This window comes from Armigeres subalbatus, chromosome 1 (genome assembly GCF_024139115.2).
Source record: "Armigeres subalbatus isolate Guangzhou_Male chromosome 1, GZ_Asu_2, whole genome shotgun sequence".
NCBI lineage: Eukaryota > Metazoa > Arthropoda > Insecta > Diptera > Culicidae > Armigeres > Armigeres subalbatus.
The window spans coordinates 85,191,862-85,218,256 of record NC_085139.1 but is presented as its reverse complement, the minus strand read 5'-3'; the positions used below and the strand labels follow the sequence as shown (position 1 = coordinate 85,218,256).

General features: G+C 44.9%; 1 protein-coding gene across 2 annotated transcripts in view; it reads left to right on the top strand.

Moving 5' to 3' along the window:
• The window catches only part of LOC134218047 (sodium-coupled monocarboxylate transporter 1-like), a 56,153-nt gene extending 35,479 nt beyond the window's left edge, over positions 1–20,674 (top strand). For both annotated transcript variants that reach the window (XM_062696948.1, XM_062697014.1), the window contains exons 2-3: positions 18,214–18,581; positions 19,108–20,674. In XM_062696948.1, the coding sequence (XP_062552932.1) occupies positions 18,214–18,581; positions 19,108–20,560 (1,821 nt within the window). In that variant the 3' untranslated portion in view covers positions 20,561–20,674. The remainder of the gene's footprint in view (positions 1–18,213; positions 18,582–19,107) is intronic.
• Positions 20,675–26,395: the final 5,721 nt, after the last annotated feature.

Genomic DNA, 26,395 nt, shown 5'->3' with positions numbered 1-26,395 from the left:
TCAAATAAGGATTGAGGCCCCGTAAAACGCTTTGTTGTTTATGTAGATCATCAAGATCTGAACTCAAGGAAGGTTTGGAAGCCCTAGAAGATCTCAAAAAAATATTTTGCCCCATATTTCTCCTTTTTCATGGTTTGCATACGTTTTTGAAGCAGAATGTCCTAAATTTATGTTGAAATACGACGAAAAAAAAATCCGGATTGAATCGGTTAAAAACCTTCAAAGTCTTGTAAGAAGCTTGATGTAAAAACTCAATTTGAATTGAAAATTTTCACAGAACAATTAAATAACGCTTATTTTGGCAGAATAACGTTTATTTTCTTCAACGGCGATAGAAATAGGGGGTACCTCAATGAATGCAAAAGTACGAAGGGGTTTCTCTCAGGAAAAAGGTTGAGACTCGCTGTACTATTTGATCTATTAAACCAAATTGAATACGCAACGCATTCAATAGCTGTTCCTTTCCACATCACCCAAGAATTTCCTATAGTATAGGCATTGAGCTCTACAGGCGTAACCAAAGATTTGTTTTCTCTTTTTTTTTAAATAGTTCATACCCTTATTAATCTATCGAAATAAATTAAATACGCCTTCAATAGCTGTTCCTTTCAAAGTGCTCGAATAATTACTGAAATATAGGCCTTGGATCTACACGCGTAACTAATGGTCTGATTATTTAATAGTTCCTACTCTTTTTAATCCATACACTAGATACCCCGAGCAGCACAAGTCAGACTAAAATGGTTGCAGCAACTTGATAGTGACCAAATCTAGTCGCATATCCGTTGCAGTAATCTATGTGGGACATGTGTGCTACTTGGGACGCCTTCAATGACTTTTCCGTTCCAGGTCATCCAATAATTCCCTGAAGTATGGATCTTAAGGTCTACACGCGTAGCAAAAGGACAGTTTTCTCTTTTAATAACCCAAGAATTCCCTGGAGCACATGACGTAGGTTCTACACGCATAACTAGTGGCCTTGTGACCCATAGAAAAAAAATGATTCACCTTCAACTATTCTGCCGTAATCTGGAAAAGTGACGTAACAACCATTTTACAACATGCATGTTTTCCATTTTTCTGTTAAAGAGTACCTAGTGAGTAGATGAGTAGTACTCGTTAACACCATTTTTGGAAAATGGCGTATACGTCACTTTTTCAGATTACGGCAGTATTGTTGCATCCCTCTTCTACCAAGAATTCCATGAATTTAATTTGGTTCAAATTTTCTCTAAGTACATTTTCGATTTCTTAAAGGGGCCAATAGATCATTCGTCATACGTATTGACCTTGAGAAAAGTTACGCGTGTTGACCATAAAGGAATAAAACCATGTATGCGCGTGCGCGTTCGAATTTCTAGTGAAACTATTTTGGAAAATCAGAATATGTAGGCTAAGCGGGTCGTTACAATATTGTTATTTACAACAATTAAATGTTGGAGATTATTGTTTTCTTTGATTAGTTGAACTCAATTCCGCTTCGAGACGATTTTGGTACTCTAACATTTTGGAATGTGACTGCAAGTAGCGAATTTCGCATGATATTGTACATAATACTTTAGTGATAACATAATCATGGCTGTTATTACACTAAAGACGGTTTTCGTATAAACCAAGGTATAAACTGAGAGACAAAATCAATTGTTGCCCAACATAGCATGTCGAATATGGGCCTCCTTTGTAGGACAATGTAGGGCAAGATGGACACCCTTATACAGTGTGAACGTATTTCGAATATGGTATATTAAAACTTAACCCAGCATTTATGGGTCTCCTCTCTGGGTGAGATCCGGTTGAGATGCTGCGTCGGTATAGATACCGCACAGATTTGATAGAACAGACTTGATTTATTGACGCAAATGTATGTGAGAGGGTGTATTTTGTAACGTAACATTTTTATCAGGCAAGAAAGTAATATGATGGTTACACACTTTTATTTATGTCGCAAAGGCCGCCAAATTTCAGACGGTATTTTTAATAAAGATTTTTTTGTACGGTTTTGCGGAAATTCTTACGAATCCACATGCTTTTTTCATTATTTGAATCCCTTAAAAAGCTTGTAGTTTATGTTTGTAAGCAGTTAACATTTTGAGTAAAAATTTTAGTTATATATTTGTCGCCTATATCCCTTGCAAAAATTCGTATCCAAATCTAAAAAGGGAATTTCAAAGCTATTTTCTTCTGAAATTGGGTGGCCATCTTGCTCCTGCTATTAGTGGCCATGTTTCCCCATACAAACTATTTCTACGGTTTGATTAATTTTCCATATCACGAAATAAAATTGAATGTTATCCATACAAGTGGTAGATAGTTATCTACACCCGATTCTGTTTTTATATTGAAACGTATTTTTTGAAACGGCTTTGTAAAAAAAATCCCATACAAAATGTTCGCAAAGTTGCTCCATTTTGCATGATTCGTCGAGAAAGTATGAAACTTTTTTTTTACACTGATTGTCGAATTTTGAACCGAAAACTTTTTTTTGAAACGGCTTTGTAAAAAAAATCCCATACAAAATGTTCGCAAAGTTGCTCCATTTTGCATGATTCGTCGAGAAAGTATGAAACTTTTTTTTTACACTGATTGTCGAATTTTGAACCGAAAACTTTTTTTACACGGAACCCATCTTCCTTGTAAAAAAGAATCACTTCACTTCAAAACCTTAATAACTGGCCTGAATATTATACTTGTAACTATCGTGGTTTTTGAAATATTAGCATATTACAACATAATAAGCCATTCCCTGTTCTTGGCATGGGTAGCACACTGCCATTTCGTGTAAAAAAAACAGATTGGCCGTCTTGCCTCATATGATCATCTTGCGCCACATTACCTTTCTACTTCTTATTGGCAATACATCCCCCTCTGAGATATTCCCGCCCCGCAGCTTAGTGTTCATTAAGCACTTCTACATTTGTTGACTGCGAGGCAGTGCTGCGAATTCTCAGTCAGCATGGCCTTGATTTGTAGCCGCGCATCTAGTACGAAAAAATAGATGCAATAACAAACTTTAGATTAGCAGATGAATATAGCCTTTATTTTTTTTATCTATTGCGTTTATTTGACAGGCTCAGGCGTGTATAACACTTAACGGAGCCGAGACTTTATGATATTTACAATCGATATCATCTTATTATCAACAGTTAGTAAGGGGAAAGGGTATAGACCAAGATACTCGTGGCGACTCAAGGTTAGATTGCGTATTTCAGGACGGACTAGGTTGGGATTTAGGTTTTTGGTATTACAGCTGCTCATCCGGGTATTTGACGTCATTAACGGTATGGCGTAGCGTCGGGCTCGAGTTGTGGTTCATCAGGGAGCATCTTACGGATGGCCATAGCTTCATATTACACAGAACAATAAGACAAAAACAAAACAAAAACGAGAAAGAAAAAAAAATAGGGGAATTAGGCTTTTATGTCAGACGAGCAAAGAAAGGCATAGATGGCCTGCATATAAACCACATCGCGATCCCCCAAAACACCTCTTACTTCCCTGTAGGGTTGTTTACCTCGGGCCACAAGGGTATCCAATAGTTGCTCTCTGGAGGCGTCGTTTTCCGAGCAATACCAAACTACGTGACCGATGTCATCGTAACCGGCTCCACACCTACATAGGTTGCTATCGACCAGGTTTATTCTATAGAGGTGTGCGTTTAGTGAATAGTGATTGGACATAAGTCTCGACATCGTGCGAATGAAGCCTAGGCTTAAGTCCTCACCTCTGAACCACGCTCGCGCAGAAACTTTAGGAACTATGGAAAACAGCCACCGTCCAAGTTCATTGTGTGACCAAATCATTTGCCAATTTTGAAGAGTACTCTGACGGACTAATGGGGAAAAACTCGTTGTTCGAGATTTGTCTATCAAAAACTTCACCTTCCTGTGCGCCCACCTTTGCTAGCGAGTCCGCCTTCTCATTGCCATAGATTAGGCAATGGGATGGGACCCATACAAAGGTAATCTTGAATGATCTTTCGACCAAATCACGCATCTGCTCTCTTATGTTTGTAAGAAAGTAAGATGCGTGCTTAACAGGTTTCATCGACCGGAGTGCCTCGATAGAACTAAGACTATCCGAGAAGATGAAATAATGGTCTACGGGCTGATTGGAAATTATCTCCAAAGCGAAATTAATTGCTGCCAGCACAGCAACATAAACCGAACACGGTTCTTGAAGTTTTCGGAAGGTGGTTGAATTCACGTTGAAAACACCGAAGCCAGTGGATCCGTTAATGCGAGAACCATCAGTGAAATGTCTGTTATTGCAATTGGCATGTTCATATTTTTCAGAAAAAATGGAAGGGATAGATATTTGTCGAAGATGATCTGGTATTCTTTGAACAGCGTGTTTCATGAACAGATCGTATTCAATTGAGGAACTGTCGTTGACGAAGTGAACTCGAGGTGGATTATATCATGGAAGACAGAGATCTGACGATATGTAGTTGAGATAGACTTGCAGGTATCTTGAACGATGAACCAGTTCAAGCATATTATCGAAGTTTTCTAATACAAGTGTGTTACTTGTTCCACATTTGATGAGTATTCTAAGTGAGAGCTCCCAGTAACGGTGCTTTAAAGGAGTGACTCCAGCAAGCACCTCCAGGCTCATGTTATGCGTTGAATGCATACAGCCAAGAGCAATACGCAAACAACGATATTGAATTCGTTCCAATTTGATCAGGTGGCACTCAGCAGGTCTTCCGGGTGAGCGCCCCACCAAGTTCCGGAGATAGAACGGAGAAAATGGATCCTTTTTCGGCATTTCTCTAACAAATAATCAATATGGGTTTTCCAGGTACACTTGGAATCAAACCAGACCCCAAGGTATTTAGAAGATAAAGATTGGTTTATGTCATCTTTCAACAGCTTTAGTTTCAGTTGAGCTGAGTACCGCTTCTTAGTAATCACTACCAATTGAGTTTTTTGCGGAGAAAACTCGATCGCTAAATGTCTGGCCCAAACAGTCAGGTTATTTAGGGAATTTTGCAATGGTCTTTGCAGGACATTTGCACATGAACCTCTTAGGGAGATCACGGCATCATCTGCAAGTTGTCTAAGCGTGCATTGTCCTTCCAAACAATTGTCAATATCTTTAACATAGAAATTGTAAAGCAAGGGACTTAAACATGAACCTTGGGGAAGGCCCATGTAGCTATTTCTGGAAGTTGTCAGAGTGCCGAGAGTAAAGTTCATATGTTTTACTGACAACAAATTGTACAAGAAATTATACAAAATAACGGGTAATCCACTACTGTGCAAATTTTCCGACAGTACTTCTATGGAAACAGAATCAAAAGCGCCCTTAATATCCAAGAAAACTGAAGCCAGTTGCTCCTTGTGCGCATAGGCCAGCTGTATATCTGAAGAGAGCAACGCTAGACAGTCATTTGTTCCTTTACCTTTTCGAAAACCGAATTGAGTATTTGACAGTAATGCATTTTGCTCGACCCAATGGTCAATTCTTGAAAGGATCATTTTCTCCAATAATTTCCTAATGCACGATAGCATGGCAATCGGTCGGTATGAATTGTGATCAGACACTGGTTTCCCAGGCTTTTGAATAGCTATTACTTTGACCTGTCGCCATTCTGGTGGTACGATGTTGTACTCCATGAAACAGTTGTACAGGTCAAGTAATCGTCTTTAGCGATATCTGGGAGGTTTTAAGAAGATTGAATTTGATATTATCGCATCCCGGAGAAGAATTGTTTGATGAAAGAAGAGACATAGAAAGTTCCAGCATTGAGAATGGTTCACCCAAAGAACCGGGATCAGTGACTGATTCTCGAAATAGCGGTTCTCCTGGTACGGAATCTGGGCAGACCTTTTTTGCGAAGTTGAATATCCATCGATTGGAGTATTCTTCACTCTCATTGGTGGAAATGCGGTTCCGCATGTTGCGGACCGTTTTCCAAAGTGTTGTCATTGAGGTTTCTCGTGATAGTCCCTCAACAAAACGTCGCCAGTAGCGGCGTTTTTTAGCCTTGAGAAGATTTTGAGCTTTCTTTCAAGCCTCAAATACTCTTCGAAAAGCTCAGACCTTCCGTGTTTACGGAAAGCCTTGAAGGCATCAGATTTCTCGGAATACAACTTAGTACATTCATCATCCCATCCAGGAGTGGCTGGTCTTCTTATGACAGATGTACTTGGAACGCGTCGTTTCTGAGCTTCTAGTGCGCTTTTATGAATCAATTCGGTAAGGAATCGATATTCATCCAAAGGTGGAAGAGTATCAGTTGATTCAATACCAATTTTTACCGCCGATGCAAATTTTTGCCAGTCAATGTTCTACGTGAGATCGAAAGGAACATTAACTGGCTCAGATTGTTGATAGCCACTCTTAATTGTGGTGACTATCGGCATATGGTCACTACCATGGGGATCTTGAATTACCTTCCACGTGCAATCTAATGATAGTGAATTTGAACATAAAGACAGATCAATACGGCTTTGCTGACCGTTTGGTCCTATTCGAGTTACTTCACCAGTGTTCAAAATATTCAAATTGAAATCGTCACACAAATCATAGAAAATATTCGCTCTATAATCGTCATACGTTTCGCCCCATCCAATACCATGTGCGTTCATATCTCCCAATATCAACACTGGGGATGATAAAAGGGAGACTGCGCTCCAAAGATGTCGACGATTAAGAGAGGCATTTGGAGGAATGTACACTGAAGCTATGCAAAGATCTTTATTCTTCACATTTACTTGGCATGCGACGATTTCTAAGCCGGGAACAGTCGGAATGGGAATTCTGTAGAAGGAGTAGCATTTTTTGATCCCCAAAAGAACGCCACCATAATGATCATTCCGATCTTGGCAAATAATATTAAAATCGTGGAAGTTGATTTCGTCTTCGGAAGAAAGACATGTTTCACAGAGTGCAAATATGTCGCAATCGGAATTGCGAATCAAAAACTTGAATACGTCCAATTTATTTTTTAGACTATGACAGTTCCACTGCAGCACAGTGATTGTATCTTGTATGGCCGTATTATCCATCGAAAGATACAAGTCCTGCAAGAAGGGGCCATGAAACAGTCAATTGAATATAGCCTTTAGGTGCAAACGATCCGTCAGAAATGAAAATAAGTATACACGAATGCAGAAATATTTATTGGAAGCGAAATGCGTTTTCAGTGCCATAACAAAGCATCAGGGTCCTCAGTAAAAAAAAATCAGTGCAAAACATGCAACGTTAATAGGTTGAACAAAGCCCTGTAGGGTAAGCAGCAAATCTTCATGATGAGAAATTTTATGGGGTAAAAATTCTCTTACATAAAACACTACACTTTCAGGTAACACCTGGCTGCGTCAATGTACAGCCGTTATCATGATTATTCATACTACACCTTCGACCTGTGCCATGCAGTAACTATTTATTCGGTAGTATCAATATGCCTTGGGGGCCTTCCTTAGCCGTGCGGTAAGACGCGCAGCTACAAAGCAAGACCATGCTGAGGGTGGCTGGGTTCGATTCCCGGTGCCGGTCTAGGCAATTTTCGGATTGGAAATTGTCTCGACTTCCCTGGGCATAAAAGTATCATCGTGCTAGCCTCATGATATACGAATGCAAAAATGGTAACCTGGCTTAGAAACCTCGCAGTTAATAACTGTGGAAGTGCTTAATGAACACTAAGCTGCGAGGCGGCTCTGTCCCAGTGTGGAGATGTAAGGCCAATAAGAAGAAGAAGAAGATCAATATGCCAGTATTACCGCCAAGCTCATAGCTAAATCAATCAAGTATGGTAAGTGTAGCGGTTAGTGCCTAATCTGACCAACCCTGAAAAATGCATATTTTCCAAAAACTATTGATCAGTTCCAACAGCGAAGAAGCATGAGAGATAAACCTCCTGTTTGAACTAATAAAACCCTTGAAAATTGCTTTATTTTTGGAGTTATGCAAGAAACTGGCCAAATTAGGAAATTGGCAAAACTGACACAGTTACCCTAGTCGATTCAGATACTCTCGCACATTTATTTGATTGAAATATGGTCGCATCGCTTTTGTGACATAATTTTAGATCTGATCCGAATGAAGAAGTCACGATTTTTTTTCCTCCAAAGCGGATTTTGCAACTTCCAACCAAGTTGCACTATGCACCAGCGCTGTTCTTGAATTCTGTTTGAACTCGAATCCATTATGATCCGAAGCTTAAATTTATCATGTCATCAAAGCCAACTGTATTATGTGTTGATGGTATTTATTTGGATACGGACTTGATAATTTGAATTCGATAATTTTTTGATGATGGAGATGATGACAATTTTAGTATATAGGAAGAAATAAAGTTATAATTTGATAGGGTGGTCATATGACATTTGTCCAAACGAGAATTTTCGCCGATCATAAAAAGAAGAATATCAACGTTTGATTAATTTTATGTAAGGTAATTGTAAAGTCATTATTGATTAATGAATTGAAAACATGGAAGCACATTTGATAGGCAGTTATTGCTTTATTTTCTAATAAATTATCAACATTTCTCTTATTCTTTTAGATTTTTGTTCACCCATGCGAACATATGCATTTGGATAGCACCTCTGATTTCATTTTCTTCTTCCTACTGCCCTGTTTTCGAGTTCCAATGATTACCGTTGGACGAGACTTCTTTAGACAAATCCGTTACTATTTTTGGTATATTAAACCAAAATTATGAAGAACAACATTCGGGTACTTGATAATAGTTGTAAGGCAATTTTTTTGTGAAAATAAAAAAAAAACTCAAAGTAGCCGCTCCATGGAGTCCGCTGTACCCGATCAACTATGAGTTATCGACATTCCGACTGCATAATTCAATTAGCCGTTATTAGCACACTTGAAGATGTATGCACATCTGTATCAGTGATACCAATCGCTAACATACGTGTTCAAAAGATTGGTAGCGGCTCATCTTCGAAATAGATTTAAGGCCGTAACTAATCAGTGGAGTAGTCAGCAAAAAATGTGGTTCTTGCACAACGAGTTTTATTTATACAAAATAATGCATTGAGGGGAAAAATATTATAATGGCGGCCTAAGACTTCCATACAAAATAATCACGATGGATGCTAAAAATCTTGAGTTTTGGTGATTTATTCTATTTTATTTTATTGGCTTTCACCCAAACAGATAACGCTGACTTAACTATATTTTGCCACACAAAACGGTTCGATGCCCCACGCTCTCTATACCATTTTGAACCTGGTCGGCCCACGTAGCTCACTGTGCCTCCGTCTTCTTGTAGCTACCGGATCGGAAACGAACACCATCTTTGTAGGGTTACTGTCCGGCACTCTTGCAACGTGCTCTGCCCATCGCATTCTTCCAGTTTTTGGTACCTTATCTTACAAACCGTCGCTATCGCTTACATTAAGTACACGTGTTTTGAATACTCCAAGTGCTTACCTTGTACAAAAAGGTGTATTGAATATGCATCTTGTGTACAATAGATACACCAATGAACCATGAACTCGCCATTGTTTTTCTTCTATAACTTCTTCTTCTTCTTCTTCATTGGCATTACATCCCCCACTGGGACATTGCCGCCTCGCAGCTTAGTGTTCACTAAGCACTTCCACAGTTATTAACTGCGAGGTTTCTAAGCCAAGTTACCATTTTTGCATTCGTATATCATGAGGCTAACACGATGATACTTTTATGCCCAGGGAAGTCGAGACAATTTCCAATACGAAAATTGCCTAAACCGGCACCAGGAATCGAACCCAGCCACCCTCAGTATGGTCTTGTTTTGTAGCTGTGCGTCTTACCGCACGGCTAAGGAGGGCCCTTCTAACTTCAGCCCTATCTAAATTGTCAAAAATGGAACCCGTGGTAGCCTAAAAGCCAAAAAAGCTTCTTTCCTCTAAAGCGCAATGTAAAAAAAATTATACTGGAAAGAAATATAAAACCCAGAATGATCCACCTAGCGGTGATGGTGCCTTTCTCATGTATTATAAAACAAGAAAACTCATAAGAGTAACAAGAAAAGCATATAAGAGAGGTAAAAATTGCACTTTAGGGAGATAGTTTCAGTTATTTCCATCAATTCACATTTATATGCGTTCATTAGAATGCATTGCAGCAGTTTTAGAAAGAAAATTTGAAAACCGACTAAAGAGTGTTACAATATTCATGTATGATAATATTTACTATTGAAAACTTGTTAACAGTTTATCAATTGGTTTCAGTGAATCAGTCAATCTCGTAAGTGCATCGCTCGCAAGCTTCTTCTTCCATAGCACTACATACCAACTGAAACTTGGTCTGCTAGTAATCTATTAGCATTTCTTTAGTTATCAATTGAAAGCTTTCTGTGTCCGCCATTGCATTAGTGTGTAGTATGTATCTTGTGTGGCAAAACCAATGGATACACTATGGCCAGGGTGTCGAAAATGTTTCCCACCCGAAAACATCCTAGATCGGATCGAGAATCTATCTCACCATCTCCGGATTCTGCGCCTTTGTTCGCAAGGCTTACAGGAGACCTCAAGCCAGTATACACGTCAAATTAAGGCAACTTATAGGGCTTTTAGCTGGTGCAGTTCGTTTCTGCTAACTTACACGCGCATTTTCTCTTGAAAGCTTGAGGGCGTTTGAAGGTAGCTGTCGAGGGTCAAGCAAAGGTAGCAGCAGAAACGGCCCATTCTACGGATGTGCCATTAGGGTTATTTTACAATCTTTAGGTGGAACATTTCTGTGGGATTTGGAGCGGAGGAAGATGATGACCTGGGTCTTCGCCGCGTTGATATAAATCTCCCAGCTGGCGAGGTAGCTTGTCAGGACATCCAGGCCACGTTGGAGCTTAGCCACAAGGGCTTTGATCACTCGTCCCTTATAGACGATCTAGGTGTCATCAACGAACAGTGACAAAATGCCGTCTTCAGGAAGTACTGGCATGTCGGAGGTAAACAGGTTGAACAACAGGTGCTCGAGGATACTGCCCTGGGGGACGTCTGCGATGATCGCTCCGCCTATTGTGACCTGGAATGTCCTTTCTAACTGATAGTTTTCGACAATCTTTGCGAGGTAGCTGGGAAGATTGTAGCGTTGTATTTCGGCATCGAGCAATGCCATGGCGGAGGTTTTGGAGACAAACTTGTTCCGTCTGAGGATGTTGGTGACTCGGGTCAGTTGGTGCACAGTTGATCGACCGCGTCGGAATCCAAACTGTTCCTCGAGCATGATGTTGCTTTAATCGGCAAAATCAAGTAGCCGGCAATGAACTGCCTTTTCTAAAAGCTGATGAGACGATTGCTTTTAGGCGAGGAAGGGCCTTTCCCAGGTTTCCGGATAGGGATCACATTTGCTGACTTCCAGGTCGTTGGGAAGTAACTAAGTCGAAGGCACTGGTTGAAGATTAACACAATGTGATCTAAAAACTGTACACTCAAATGCTTGAGTTCCAAGTTGAAGATGGAGTTTGGCCGATCGAGGCACACCAAACGGAAGTCCGGAATATATACGCTCGGGCTTCAGGTGTGTTTTCGTGATGAAAGCCACGTCGATCTCCTTCTCGTCGAGGTAACCAACCAGCTCAGTTGTTTTGCTCTTAAGTGAGCAAGCGTTCCAATTGACCAGACCCATCCTAGCATTTTCGATGACGATCATGCCCAGGGTGAAGATCTGATAGATGTGATTTTTGCACCCGCGTAGTTGCTATGTCAGTTGTGTGAAAATTGGAACTATCTGCTCCGATGTGTAGAGCGGTGGGTCACTTTCAGCCAGAAGGGGCTCGTTGTCCTGACGATGGAATCCAGGGGGAGGAAGCGGGGACCACTGGTTGGGAGCCGATGGTACTTGGGTATCGGGTGCCGCGGATGGAATCGATGAAGCGGCATCAGAAAGCCGTTTGTGTGGTTGCAGCGGCGGAAGGACCGGGATAGGTCGACGGGGAGGCGTAATGGCCGGAAAATTCCTCTCATTCAGCGGCGGGGGTGGAACTGCTCGACGCATAGGCTGATTTTTGGTGGAAACCATCTTCCTGATCTCCACGAACTCGGCGCGCTTGGGACAGTCTTCGCACGATGTTTTGCCCCACAGTTGGTACACTTGAGGTCCAACTCCTCCATTCGGTCACAACGTTTCAACTCCTCAACGAGCTCCTGCTCCACCATGTCGTCGAGACCGCGTAGCACTACCTTCTTCTTCTTCTTCTTATTGGCATTACATCCCCACACTGGGACAGAGCCGCCTCGCAGCTTAGTGTTCATTAAGCACTTCCACAGTTATTAACTGCGAGGTTTCTTAGCCAAGTTACCATTTTTGCATTCGTATATCGTGAGGCTAACACGATGATACTTTTATGCCCAGGGAAGTCGAGACAATTTCCAATCCGAAAATTGCCTAGACCGGCACCAGGAATCGAACCCAGCCACCCTCAGCATGGTCTTGCTTTGTAGCCGCGCGTCTGACCGCACGGCTAAGGAGGGCCCTCGTAGCACTACCTTTAGTGGTTTAATACCGGGGAAATCTTGGGTGTAGTACTCCCATTCCTTCCTTGTCAAATACTGCACCACGAAATCGAATGTGGCCTTGTTGGAGACCATGAGCGTCACCTCCTCTGAGCACAACCGAAAAGTACCAAGGATGTACTTGTTCGAGATCATGCCTCGAATAGACCAATGCAAGATCTTGACTTAACCTCACTTATTTGACAGTTCACAGAGTTTGTTTACAGTAATCCGTAATACAGTACAATCCGTAATTTTCGTTCAAAATCATTTTGATCCGTATATTTTAGTGATATGCTTTGATTCCTACCATAAATCAATCACAGAAGACATCAATATTCTTAATTAATCACAAAACAGTTTTTCCGGAAGCAGCTCCAGAGACTAAGTCCTTGTAAACAAGCTCTGTGAACTGTCAACTTACGTCATCATGCACTGGTCCATAGCTGGTAGCAGGTTCGGCGTGTCTCCTGTCACGAAGATTGGGGGGCACCGCTCCTTACGGTCGTGAAGCTGGTCATGTTGCTACTGGGCAATCGTCTTCTTCCGGTTCTTCTTTTTCGCCAGTGGGTCACCGGCACACAGTGGGACCATTCCCAAAAAAGACGGTCATAAATGTTAAAAGTGAATAAAATGGTCTAGCAGGCCACATAATGTGAGTTTTCATTGAATAGTTCCATGGTTCCATCATGGCATCAACGATCTGTAAGCTAAAGTACAACTATCGTAGCGAGGGGTGGGGCACTAGTCGTCACAAGCACGCTATAGTTCTCTAAGACAACGTACTTGCATCAAGTGGTGTCCATCAAATATCAATGGCTGGCGCCGTCAATGTAGAGTTTCCTTTCTATGAGCATTTCCAGTTTCCACAGGTATTTAATTACCAATTTCAGCCGCCTCAGCTATTGTTAGAAATTGTAAACATATGGAATAGGTTTTGTTTCGTTCTCAACCAAAGTAAAGCTGTAGAGGCGCAAGTTGTTACTTGATATTACGATTCATGTGAAAAACTCATGATATTTTTACAGAGTAAGTTTGGAAAATTAGAAAGTAAGGGATAAAATAAAATCCTCTTCTGAAATTATCCATTGCGACTAGATATAACATGACTTGATAGTTTACCCTACTTTCATTATCAATATTTTCAAAATCTTAGAGCGCAGAAGCCTGTAAGAACTAATGATCATGTGGGATTTCCTTAACAACAGTATGCGTGAGACAAGAACAAATTGTGCTAGGGGGGCGTACAGATATTACGTAAGCACTTGTGCGGGAGGGGGCGGGTGGCTTCTGTCGTTTTCTTACGCACCATGAAAAACAAAAAACATTTGTTTGAAAAAAAAAATCTTACATGAGGGAGGGGGAGTGGAAAACCCCACAAAAAAACTGAAAGGTGCAGCCCAATCGGGCTGTACGCAAAGGTGACGTAGGACTCCGTAGCTATACGAAATGGATGGTATTTGCCATAATAATTTGTGTCTCTTTATTAACATTGAGCAAACTGCTCGGAGGTCAACTAAATCAAAAAGGCGAATAATTGGATCGACTTTGAGTCTCTAACCATGGAATTAACATGACTCATCGGCCGCATCGCCGCTGGAGCCACTCGAGTGGCTTTCAGTGGAGGATATCACAACCCTAGAAGACACCATCCTCAAAAATGTCCGAAGTAAAGGAGGAATAAGCAGAATCAAATGCAAATATATTTATTTGCAACGTTTGGTTTTCGCACATGATGGGAACGTACGTGGCACAGTGAGGAGAACTTCAAGAATTAATTATACATAGTTCTTTTCAGGACTTAAACTCTTTATCCAAGAAGAGGTATTGGTGTCTTCATCGCTTTGGCGGAAATCATCGGCGGAAAGTGAAATTTTCTGGCTATTTGGTTTTGTTTCTGTAAGTCATTGGAAACAAAACAAAAGAAGGTCAATTCGAGATACATTTTCTTCAAGGTGCAAAACTCAATCGTTTTGCGACGGCAGAAAGCTACTTTTCGGTAACAGAATCATAAGCGCTCGATAAAAGGAATGATGCTATAAATTTGTTTGAATGGATGGAATCACTCATAACGATTAATGAAAAGGCGGGCTAATGGAATTACTTCATTAGATATAAGAAAGCAACTTTCCGGCGCGCGCGAGCCATTTTGATTGGGATTCCGCAGACAACGGACAGTTTGGAGAATGACAATTTCTAAGAATCCTATGAAATTTTCTCGCAAGATTCTGAATTTGGTTATGAGCTGTTGGTTATCTAAGATGCGTATTGTTGGGAAGAGCCCGAGTCCTGGTGTTAGGTGGGACGATAAACAGCCCTGACACGACGGCCCTCCGACGAGACAGGAAGTTTGCGCAGACCCAATAAGCCGCCTGGAAAACCAATCATTACGAACGACTAATGCGACTCGATATAATCGGTAAAGACCCAGGCGACGAATACAGAATCACGATTGGAAGCTTGGAACATGGAATTGCAAGTCGCTAGGTTTCGCAGGTTGCGACAGGATGATCTACGATTTTACATCCCCGCAACTTCGACGTCGTGGCGCTGCAGGAGATTTGCTGGACAGGACAGAAAGTGTGGAAAAGCGGGCATCGAGCGGCCACCTTCTACCAAAGCTGTGGCACCACCAACGAGCTGAGAACCGGCTTCATAGTGCTGGGTGAGATGCGCCAACGCGTGATTGGGTGGCAGCCAATCAACGCAAGGATGTGCAAGCTGAGGAATCAAGGTCGTTTCTTCAACTATAGCATCATCAACGTGCACTGCCCACACGAAGGGAGACCCGACGACGAGAAAGAAGCGTTCTACGCACAGCTGGAGCAGACATACGATGGATGTCCACTGCGGGACGTCAAAATCGTCATCGGTGACATGAACGCACAGGTAGGAAGGGAGGAAATGTATAGACCGGTCATCGGACCGGTTAGTCTGCACACCGTATCGAATGACAACGGCCAACGATGCATAAACTTCGCAGCCTCCCGCGGAATGGTAGTCCGAAGCACCTTCTTTCCCCGCAAAAATATCCACAAGGTCACATGGAGATCACCTAACCAAGAAACGGAAAACCAAATCGACCACGTTCTAATCGACGGTAAATTCTTCTCCGACATCACGAACGTCCGCACTTACCGCAGTGCGTTTATAGAATCCGAAGAATGAAGAATGCAGCATGGGCGAGATTGCTGCAACACCGCACGAGGGCGAACGAGGCACGACTCGATTTTCCGGAGGAAAAAGCGCCAGCAGGAAGATCGAGACCTTGAAGAGACGGAGCAACTGTACCGCGCTAATAACACACGAAAGTTCTATGAGAAGTTAAACCGTTCACGTAAGGACCTCGTGCCACAGCCTGATATGTGCAAGGCATAAACGGGAACCTTCTTACGAACGAGCGTGATGTGATCCAAAGGTGGCGGCAGCACTACGATGAACACCTGAATGGCGATGTGGCAGACGAAAATGGCGGTATGGTGATGGACCTGGGAGAACGCGCGCAAGATATAATTTTTCCGGCTCCGGATCTCCAGGAAATCCAGGAGGAGATTGACCGGCTGAAGAACAACAAAGCCCCTGGGGTTGACCAACTACCAGGAGAGCTATTTAAACACGGTGGTGAGGCACTGGCTAGAGCGCTGCACTGAGACATTACCAAGATTTGGGAGGAGGAAGTTTTGCCGCAGGAGTGGATGGAAGGTGCCGTGTGTCCCATCTACAAAAAGAGCGATAAGCTAGATTGTAGCAACTACCACGCAATCACATTGCTGAACGCCGCCTACAAGGTACTCTTCCAAATTTTATGCCATCGACTAGCACCAACTGCAAGGGAGTTCGTGGGTCAGTACCAGGCGGGTTTTATGGGCGAACGCTCCACCACGGACCAGGTGTTCGCCATTCGCCAAGTACTGCAGAAATGCCGCGAATACAACGTGCCCACACACCATCTATTCATCGACTTCAAAGCCGCATATGATACAATCGATCGGGACCAGCTATGGCAGCTAATGCACGAACACGGTTTTCCGGATAAACTGACACGGTTGATCAAAGCGACGATGGATCGGGTGATGTGCGTAGTTCGAGTTTCAGGGGCATTCTCGAGTCCCTTTGAAACCCGCAGAGGGTTACGGCAAGGTGATGGTCTTTCGTGTCTGCTATTCAACATCGCTTTGGAACGGGTAATACGAAGAGCAGGGATTAACACGAGTGGTACAATTTTCAATAAGTCCGTCCAGCTATTTGGCTTCGCCGACGACATAGATATTATGGCACGTAACTTTGAGAAGATGGAGGAAGCCTACATCAGACTGAAGAGGGAAGCTAAGCGGATCGGACTAGTCATCAACACGTCGAAGACAAAGTACATGATAGGAAGAGGTTCAAGAGACGACAATGTGAGCCACCCACCGCGAGTTTGCATTGGTGGTGACGAAATCTAGGTGGTAGAAGAATTTGTGTACTTGGGCTCACTGGTGACTGCCGAAAATGACACTAGCAGAGAAATTCGGAGACGCATAGTGGCTGGAAATCGTACGTACTTTGGACTCCGCAAGACGCTCCGATCGAATAGAGTTCGCCGCCGTACCAAACTGACAATCTACAAAACGCTCATTAGACCGGTAGTCCTCTACGGACACGAGACCTGGACGATGCTCGTCGAGGACCAACGCGCATTTGCAGTTTTCGAAAGGAAAGTGCTGCGTACCATCTATGGTGGGGTGCAGATGGCGGACGGTACGTGGAGAAGGCGAATGAACCACGAGTTGCATCAGCTGTTGGGAGAATCAGCCATCGTTCACACCGCGAAAATCGGACGACTGCGGTGGGCCGGGCACGTAGCCAGAATGTCGGACAGTAACCCGGTGAAAATGGTTCTCGACAACGATCCGACGGGCACAAGAAGGCGAGGTGCGCAGCGGGCAAGGTGGATCGATCAGGTGGAAGATGACTTGCGGACCCTCCGTAGACTGCGTGGTTGGCAACGTGTAGCCATGGACCGAGCCGAATGGAGAAGACTCTTATATACCGCAGAGGCCACTTCGGCCTTAGTCTGAATAAATAATAAACCGAGACTTTCGCTGGTTTAAATGAGATATTGTGGACATTCATCGTCTTTTTTTGCTGTTAAAACCAAATGTAAGCAAGCCAACAAATATATGAAGATTTATAACGATAGATGTGCTCAACCGCAGCATATTAAAGGTTAGGCGCAAATCTTCCAATTAGAGGAAAATGGCAGGGTCAGTGTTCGAACATCTGATACCTGATCATTTCAATAAACATTTTCCTTCGTTTATACTTACACAATTCCGAAATTAAATTTTGATCTATTTGAATCAACAGATTCCAATCTATTGTAAAAGCTTGATAAATTACATGCATTACTTTATAACTCTAACTACTGTTTGTTTTCGAAATGATAACCCAGGCTCAACATACCTACTAATTTGTAGGCTTTGAATTATACTTTCTATGGATTTAAGATAACTGTAACCATTTAGTTCTCATAGTTAGCAGTAATTCGTCACGGCACTACTCAGTGTGTAAATAGCAACACGCGCTGTGACGCTGTTGAACGATCCCGCCGGTTTGTTTTGCCAGACATGCTGTTTTGTCTGTCGTTTGGTCAAAATATGAACGAAACACACGACTGATGGTCGACCAAGTCACCTGCAAACCCTTAATTGGACATTAAAGTTTACCAACCCAATTGCTCGAATCGATCTATTCGCAGTTAATTTCAAATTTTCTTTCATATTTCCAGCAAAGGCAGCTGGATGACCCGACCACCGTGAGCAACCTATGGAACTACCTGACCTTTGTGGCATTCGTAGTGGTGTCTGCACTGATACCGATCCGCAAGCGGCTATGCAGCCGGAAGGTGAAAACCAAAGAGGACTACGTCTTCGGAGCCGGACACATCTCGATGCTGGCGATGATGCTGTCGATTGCGCGGGGCACCCTCGGCGTTATCTCCGTGCTGGGCTACCCGAGCGAGTTCTTCTACCGGGGGACGGCCATGTGGGAAACGCTGTACGGCATGATAACGGCCTACCCGATCGTGTGCTTTGTATTCATTCCGGTGTACTTCGATCTCGGAATCACATCGGTTTATCAGTATCTCGAGTTGAGGTAAGCGGTCATGAAATTTTCTTCCATTGCTTGGTTGTCTAACATCACGGTAATGTTATAGAGTGTAATTTAACGATAAACGACTAATTAAATGTCATCAAAATATACAAATAACATGTGACAAGCCTCTAATTTGAAGTTTATATGTTGTAAAGCAAATTACATCAAATTAAAAGGTATCCCGTCATAACTATCCAAGCAAAGTCTGAGATCTTAATGAGAGCAAATAGAATATATTTTTTTAAATCATAATTTGTTTTTAAATGTTGCTCTTAATGAATGATTACTTATTTTGATTTCAGTTTGCTGTTGATTATTAAGCTGATTACTTATTTTGTTAATGAAAACCAATAAAATCAGTTTTCAATTTGCTCTCAATGACAGCAGAAATAGTTTTCAATTTAATGTCCCCGTGAGATTTTTCTGCTGTAAATTTTGTTATTTTGCTCATCATCTTAAGATATGATGGACACAAAACCCAAAATAGACGCACACTCTAACATTATCATTTTTCTTCAATTACCAGGTTCAACAGCCGATTGGTACGCTGTCTTGCTTCCGGAACATACATTCTCCGGACGCTCCTCAGCCTGGGCGTCACCATCTATACGCCAACGGTTGCGTTGAACACCATCATCGGCGTCCCGTACTGGGCCTCGCTCCTCTGTATCACCTGCATCAGTATATTCTTCAACGCGCTCGGAGGCATGAAGGCTGCCGTGGCAGCGGACGTGATTCAAAGTCTCAGCATGACCGCCATGCTGGTCGGAATCGTCATTTACTGTAGTGTGAAAAGCGGTGGAGTGGATCAGATCATAGCAGTTGGTGCGCAGCATGGACGCATGAACTTCTTCAACTTTGCGGCCGATCTACATCTTCGGGTCACGACCACTTCAGCTTGGCTTGGCGAGCTGTTTATGTCGCTCAGTCTTCTGGGATGTCAGCAGAACTTTGTGCAGCGATACTTAAGCATGCCAACGCTTCGCAAAATCCGACAGACTATGCTGGTCAACATTCCACTAGTCGTAGTGCTTTTTTCACTGCCTTGGCTTGTCGGAATAGGAATCTACGCTTTATATTACACCTGCGATCCGTTAAAAGCGGGCAGCATAGAAAAAATGGATGAAATTCTACCGTATTTCATTATGGACTACTTCGCCAAAGTGCCGGGAGTTTGGGGCCTCTTTGTTGGAACATTGTTCAATGGAGCACTAACCCTAAATATCTCAAATATCAACTCCCTCGCAACGGTGACTTGGGAAGACTTCCTAACACTACTTCCCGGTTTTCGTAAAAAGACCGACAGTTATCAATTGACTGTGATAAAAATGGTGGGAACTATCTACGCCATCTTAATTTTGGGAGTAGGATTTCTCGTCGGACTACTCTCCGGGGTGATAGAATCTTCGGTGCTGGTTTTGTCAGCAACCTCAGGACCCCTCCTAGGGGTCTTTATCCTCGCAATGTTTGTGCCATTCGCCAACTGGAAAGGAGCTGCCATGGGAATGATCGTATCCCATGCGGTTACCGTGTGGATCGTTACCGGTCGAATGATGTACGTTGAGATCTACAATTCCCTTCTGTCAACCTCCATCGATGGATGCGTTAGCGATGCACAGCTTCTCGTTAACAGCACCTCGTACATCGCAGTGGACCACATGAGTAGAGTGATGCCCTTACCCGTTCCAGGTGATTCGTTCCTATACCGAATTTATTCCGTATCGTACATGTACTACGGGGTGTTCGGAACCATCCTTACAGTAGCAGTAGGTTTAGTATTTAGCTTAGCCACCTGGAGCAGTGTGGATGCGTACAACACGAAGATGCTGCATCCGGCGGTGCGGTGGCTGCACGAACGGTCACCTTTCGGTGGTAAACGGTTCGGGTCGTTTGATGTGACCAAGGGGGCAGACAAACAAACACCAGTCGCCAAAGTAGCAGACAAACATAGTGTAGCGAAAGTTCCCACGAAGAGTTGATGGGGTAAGAGGACGTTTTTTTTGCTAGTAGATAGTCAAGATGCTTCGAGTAGATGATGAAGCTAAACCGAATAGCAATGTAAGTTTTGTAAATAGAAATCCGTTGATCTAAACATAAATTAATGTGCAATAGGCATGTGTACTTTGAATATATCCGAAATCCCTTCGGTATTTTGTTCATTGCAGCAGTTTCTCCGTAGCCTTCCGGAATTCAAAACAAAATTCATTTGCGTTTTCAAGGGCCTCTCTATACTTATGATGGTCGTACACTCCGTGTTGTCCTGAGAAAAATGGAATGTAATGCCTTATTTCAGGTCGCTTGTTCTTGGGCCGCCAGTCGCCAGTGTCCCTGCACGCCGGTCGCACGCGCATCTTCCTTGATTGCACACAGCCAGTGAGTGCAAGCTCTACCCTGGAGCCCACGTCCTCTTCCAGGTTCTCTGCTAAATATGACTTTTGATGGTCATTATTGATCCGTTTCATTATTAGGGATAAATTAACTGAAATTTAATTTGATCATATTTGCAATTATTCATTTGCTCAGTGTAAGGCCGGAGTGGTCCGTGCTGTACATAAGAGTATTCTCCTTTCAGCTAGGCTGCACATCGCCAACCATGCAGCCTACGGGGGGTCCGCAAATCGCCTTACACCTAATCGATCCACTTTGCTCGATATGCACCACTCCTTCTTGTGCCCGACGGATCGTTGACGAGAACCATTTTCACCGGATTACTATCCGACATTTTGGCTACATGCCCGGCCTATCGCAGTCGTCCGATTTTCGTGGTGTGAACGATGGATGGTTCTCCCAACAGCTTTTGCAACTCGTGGTTTATTCGCCTCCTCCATGTACCATCTCCCATCTGCACCCCACCATAGATAGTACGCCACACTTTCCTCGCGAAAACTCCAAGTGTGAGTTGATCCTCCACGGAAATTGCCCAGGTCATGTGTTCATGGAGAACTACCGATCTAATGAGCGATTTGTATATAGTCAGTTTGGTACGGTGGCGAACTCTCTTTTGACCGGAGCGTTTTGCGGAGTCCGAAGTACGTACGATTTCCGGCCATGATGCGTCTCTGAATTTCTCTGCTGGTATCGTTACCGGAGGTCAGCACTGTGTCCAAGTACACGAATTCTTCAACCACCTCGATGTCGTCACCACCGATACAAACTCGTGGTGGGTGGCTTACATTGTCCTCTCTTGAGCCTCTTCCTATCATATACTTTGTCTTCAACTCGTTGATGACTGGTCCAATCCATTTAGCTTCGCTTTTTAGATTGATGTAGGCTTCCTCCATCTTCTTAAAGTTACGTGCCATGATATCTATGTCATCGGCGAAACCAAATAACTTTGACATTGATATTCAATTTGAAATCTCAAAATATGAATATCATTTCATACTGCGGTGCATGGATTCAACATTTTGAAGTCAGATTTCTAAAATATATGCATCTGTTTAGTATATGAAGTAAAATAATCATAATTTATCGGTGCAAATCCACCGCAATTCAAAATATTCATTTTAGCCCCGGCAGATATTCATTTTTTACGCTCGATTATCAATCGGCTATTGAGGATCGAGCGGTAAATTTGGTATGGAAGTTTGACAGCATGCTGCGAGATGTTCGTGCCTGCAATGCCGAGCGTCTGATCAAAACAAACACGAATCAATGACGAAGCTGCCTACTGAGCATCGATGCAACTGATAGTAAAACGAAGATTTCCGTCCCGTAAGATCATTCACGCACTTCTCCGCGTTCGGCACTTTCCGCTCTAACTAACTAATCACAAGTTAGTCATGCTTGTCGATTGTTGCTCGGCGCGCCAGATTCTCTGCAAGCTGCAGGCAATCTGAGTGGTTGCAGTCGAGACTGCGTTCCACTTCTCCACCGCTTGACACATCCTCTGGATAAGGTTATCCGGAGTTGTGTCCCGGCCGCAAACGTCTAGCATTGCTCTTCTTTCGACGTCGAAACGAGGACATACGAACAGTATGTGCTCTGCAGTTTCGTCAACACCTGGGCAGTCAGGGCAGACGGGGACCTCCGCGTGCCCAAACCTGTGGTGGTACTGTCGGAAACAGCCATGGCCTGACAGGAATTGTGTCAGATGGAAGTGAACCTCCCCATGGGGTCTCCCCACCCAGCTTGATATGTTAGGAATCAGCCGGTGGGTACCCCTACCTTTCGAGGAGTTATCCCACTTGCGCTGCTATCTGGCAACCGAAATCACCCTGGTACGCTCGCGGGCTCCTCTGGTGCCACGTAGCTCAAAACACTCCTCGTCTTCCCGGATGACCAGCCCGACTGGCATCATGCTCGCTATCACGCAGGATGCGTCGTGCGATACCGTGCGGTAGGCCGATATCACCCTGAGACACATCAAGCGGTAGGTGCTCTCCAGTTTCTGCAGGTAACTGGTTACCCCCAGTGCTTTTGCCCAGGACGGGCTGCCATACCTAAGAATAGATGCGGCAACGCCTGCCAGTAGCCTACGTCTGCTGGCGCACACCTTGGAGCTGTTGGACATCATCCTCGATAATGCCGCCACAGCAGTCGAAGCCTTCTTGCACGCATATTCGACATGGCTACCGAAGGTAAGCTTGTCGTCTATGATGACCCCAAGAATCTTCAGACTCCGCTTTGAAGTGATCGCGACGTCTCCCACGTGTACAACTGCATGTTGTGCCGACTTACGGTTGCTGACGATAACAACCTCCGTTTTATGTTGAGTCTTATGATCCAGTCCGCCACAGTGCTGATCGCGTGTTCTGCGGTTAGCGCTACTTCGGGGATTGACTCCCCGTAGACCTCTAGGGTTACATCGTCAGCAAAGCCGACGATCTTCACACCAGGAAGAAACTTTAGCTTCAGAACCCCGTCATACATCAGGTTCCATAGTACCGGGCCCAGGATTGACCCTTTGCGGGACTCCTGCGGTAATGGGAACACTTTTCTGACCGGCATCGGTCTCGTATAGCAGCACTCGGTTCTGGAAGTAGCTTTCCAAGATCCGGTACAGTCCCACCGGCAGGCTAAGCCAGTGTAACGAGAGCGCGATGGCATCCCAGCTTGCGCTGTTGAATGCGTTCTTCACGTCCAGTGTCACCAACGCACAGTATCGAATTCCTCGCCTTTTCCGTTGGATCGCTACCTCTGCAGTCTTGAGCACTGAGTTGATAGAGTCCACCGTGGACTTACCCTTCCGAAAACCAAACTGGTTACTTGACAGGCCATCAGTACCCTCTGCGTACGGGGTGAGCTTGTTGAGGATGATCCTCTCGAGCAGTTTACCCGTTGTGTCGATCAGGCAAATTGGTCTGCACGCCGATGGGTCGCCCGGAGGCTTCCCGGCCTTCGGCAGCAGTACCAACTTCTGCTTTTTCCATCTCTCAGGAAAACGACACTCATCCAGGCATCTCTGCATAGCTAGCCTGAACATGTTCGGGTTCGCTATGATCGCTGCCTTGAATGCACTGTTTGGAACTCCATCGGGGCCTGGAGCTTTGTTTATCGCAAGGGTGTTAGCCACTGCGAGTAACTCTTCGTTCATCACCGGAGCCACCATTTCGGCCACACTCCCAGCGCCTTGCAGCGCAGGAGGAGGCCAGGGACTTGTGGCTCGGGACGGGAAGAGTACTTCGATAATCCTCGCCAACCGGTCCGGTGACCGTGAAGAGCCCCCTTTGGTCTTGGCCATCACGATCCTATAGGCGTCACCCCACGGATTCGCATTGGCACCCTCGCACAGGTTGTCGAAGCACGTTCTCTTGCTGCTCTTAATGGCCTTGTTAAGGGCCAGTCCCGCAGCTCGAAACACTTCCCGGCGGACCACTCTTTCCTCCTGGTGCGGGCTCGTTGCGTCCTACGTCTAGCCTTGAAGCAGGCTGATCGTAGAGCTGCAATTTCGGCACTCCACCAGTATGCCGGGCGTCTGGCATTTCTTGGCAGGGCTTTCCTCGGCATAGTAGCATCGCACGCGCGTGATAGGACAGCTACCAGCGCATCCCCGCTTAGACTGTCGGTGTTGGCCTCCAGTCCCAGGGCCGCGGTGAAAACTTCACTGTTGAAGTGATTGGACTTCCACCCAAGGACCTGACAGGGATCACCCGCCCTCGGACGCTGCATACCATAGTTGATCTTGAAGCGAATTGCTAGGTGATCACTATGGGTGTAGCCCTCGTCTACCCTCCAGTCCAGGTCAGAGACCAGACCGGGGCTGACAAACGTTACATCTATCCATGACCCGGCCCCATTCCTACGGAATGTGCTACTGGCTCCGTCATTGACAAGGACTGCGTCGAGTTTTGCAAGTGCCTCGAGTAACGCTTGTCCCCTCTGATTGGTGCAGCGGCTGCCCCATTCCACTGCCCAAGCATTAAAGTCTCCCGCTATAACGAACGGGCTCCGACCTACTAGGTCCGCCGATAGCCTGTCGATCATCTGGTTGAACTGTTCCATTGGCCACCTTGGTGGGGCGTAGCAGCTACAATAGAACACCCCATTGATCTTGGCTATCGCGACACCCTCCGCGGAGGAGTGTACAACCTCTTGAACGGGGTACCTTCCCGTTGTGCAGATTGCCGCCGACCTAGACCCGTCCGCAACCCAGTTGCCATTGTCGGCAGGGACGTTGTACGGGTCGGACAGGAGGGCGACATCGGTCCTCGACTCCGAGACCGCCTGCCACAGCAGTTGCTGGGCAGGTGCACAGTGATTCAGATTCAGCTGTGTTACTTGCACGGCTTTTTCCGATTGGCTTCTCCGAAGGGACACGTAGGTCCGCCCATAGCATGGTTCCGGGCCTGCTTCTTACTGGCGCAGATAAGGCACCTAGGTGCCTTGTCACATTCCTGCGCCTTGTGTCCCTCCTCGCCGCAGCGACGACACATCTTGCTTCGGTCTGGGCTCTTGAACTCATAAGACTTGTGCCCGGACTCAAGGCACCGGTAGCACCTGTCCACTGAAGGTAGTCTGAGATAGGCTACCTGCGTACCAAAGAATCCCCCTCTTAGACGTACAGAGGACCGATCAACCTCTGTGCCACACTGCTCTTTGACGGCAGAGACGACGTCTTCCGCGGTCGTGACCTCGTCCAGCTGCTTACACTGGAGGGTCACTTCCGCACCCAACGACCTGACCTGAGCGCCGTCACCCAAGACCTCCTGGGCAAGCTTTTTGTAAGCCACCCCTCTGGATTGCGCGCCACGCTTCAGTACCAAGATCATTTCACCATTCTTGGTACGTCTGACGCTGCGCACATCCTGGCCCAGGGCCGATAGGCTATCGGCCGCTCGTAGCGATTTCAGGACATCGGCGTATTTGTCCTTGTCGGTTTTCACCAACAAGGCCTCGCCTCTGTCTCTCACCTTCTTTGTAGGTCGAGGGGTGTTTGACTTCCGCACCCTACTGACCAGTTGCCAAGGATTTGCATCCCCTTCGGCGGGTACCGATGGCTGGCTAGGGCCAGCTTGTGGCTCAGCAACTTGTGCCTGTCTAGTGCCTTTTGCCTTCTTGGGCACACGCCCTTCAGGCTCCGGTGCACCATCCAGGCGACGCTTCGCCTTAATGGTAGCGCGTTTGGGTCGCATCGAACTTGGCGTTTTCTCACCCTTACTGGCCGTAAGGGCGGTCGCCTCTTTCGCCGCAGTAACACCGCTAGGGGAGGAGAGTGCCTTGGTCTGCGTACCTTTGGCTACCTTCTCTGCTGCTGCTACACGCCTGATGTAAGCGTCCTGTTCTTGTCTTGCAACACCAACAGCTTGCCGGAGCACCAACAGGCTCTGCTTAAGCTCCTTGTTGGTGTTCTGCCTGCCGCTTATGAACTCGAT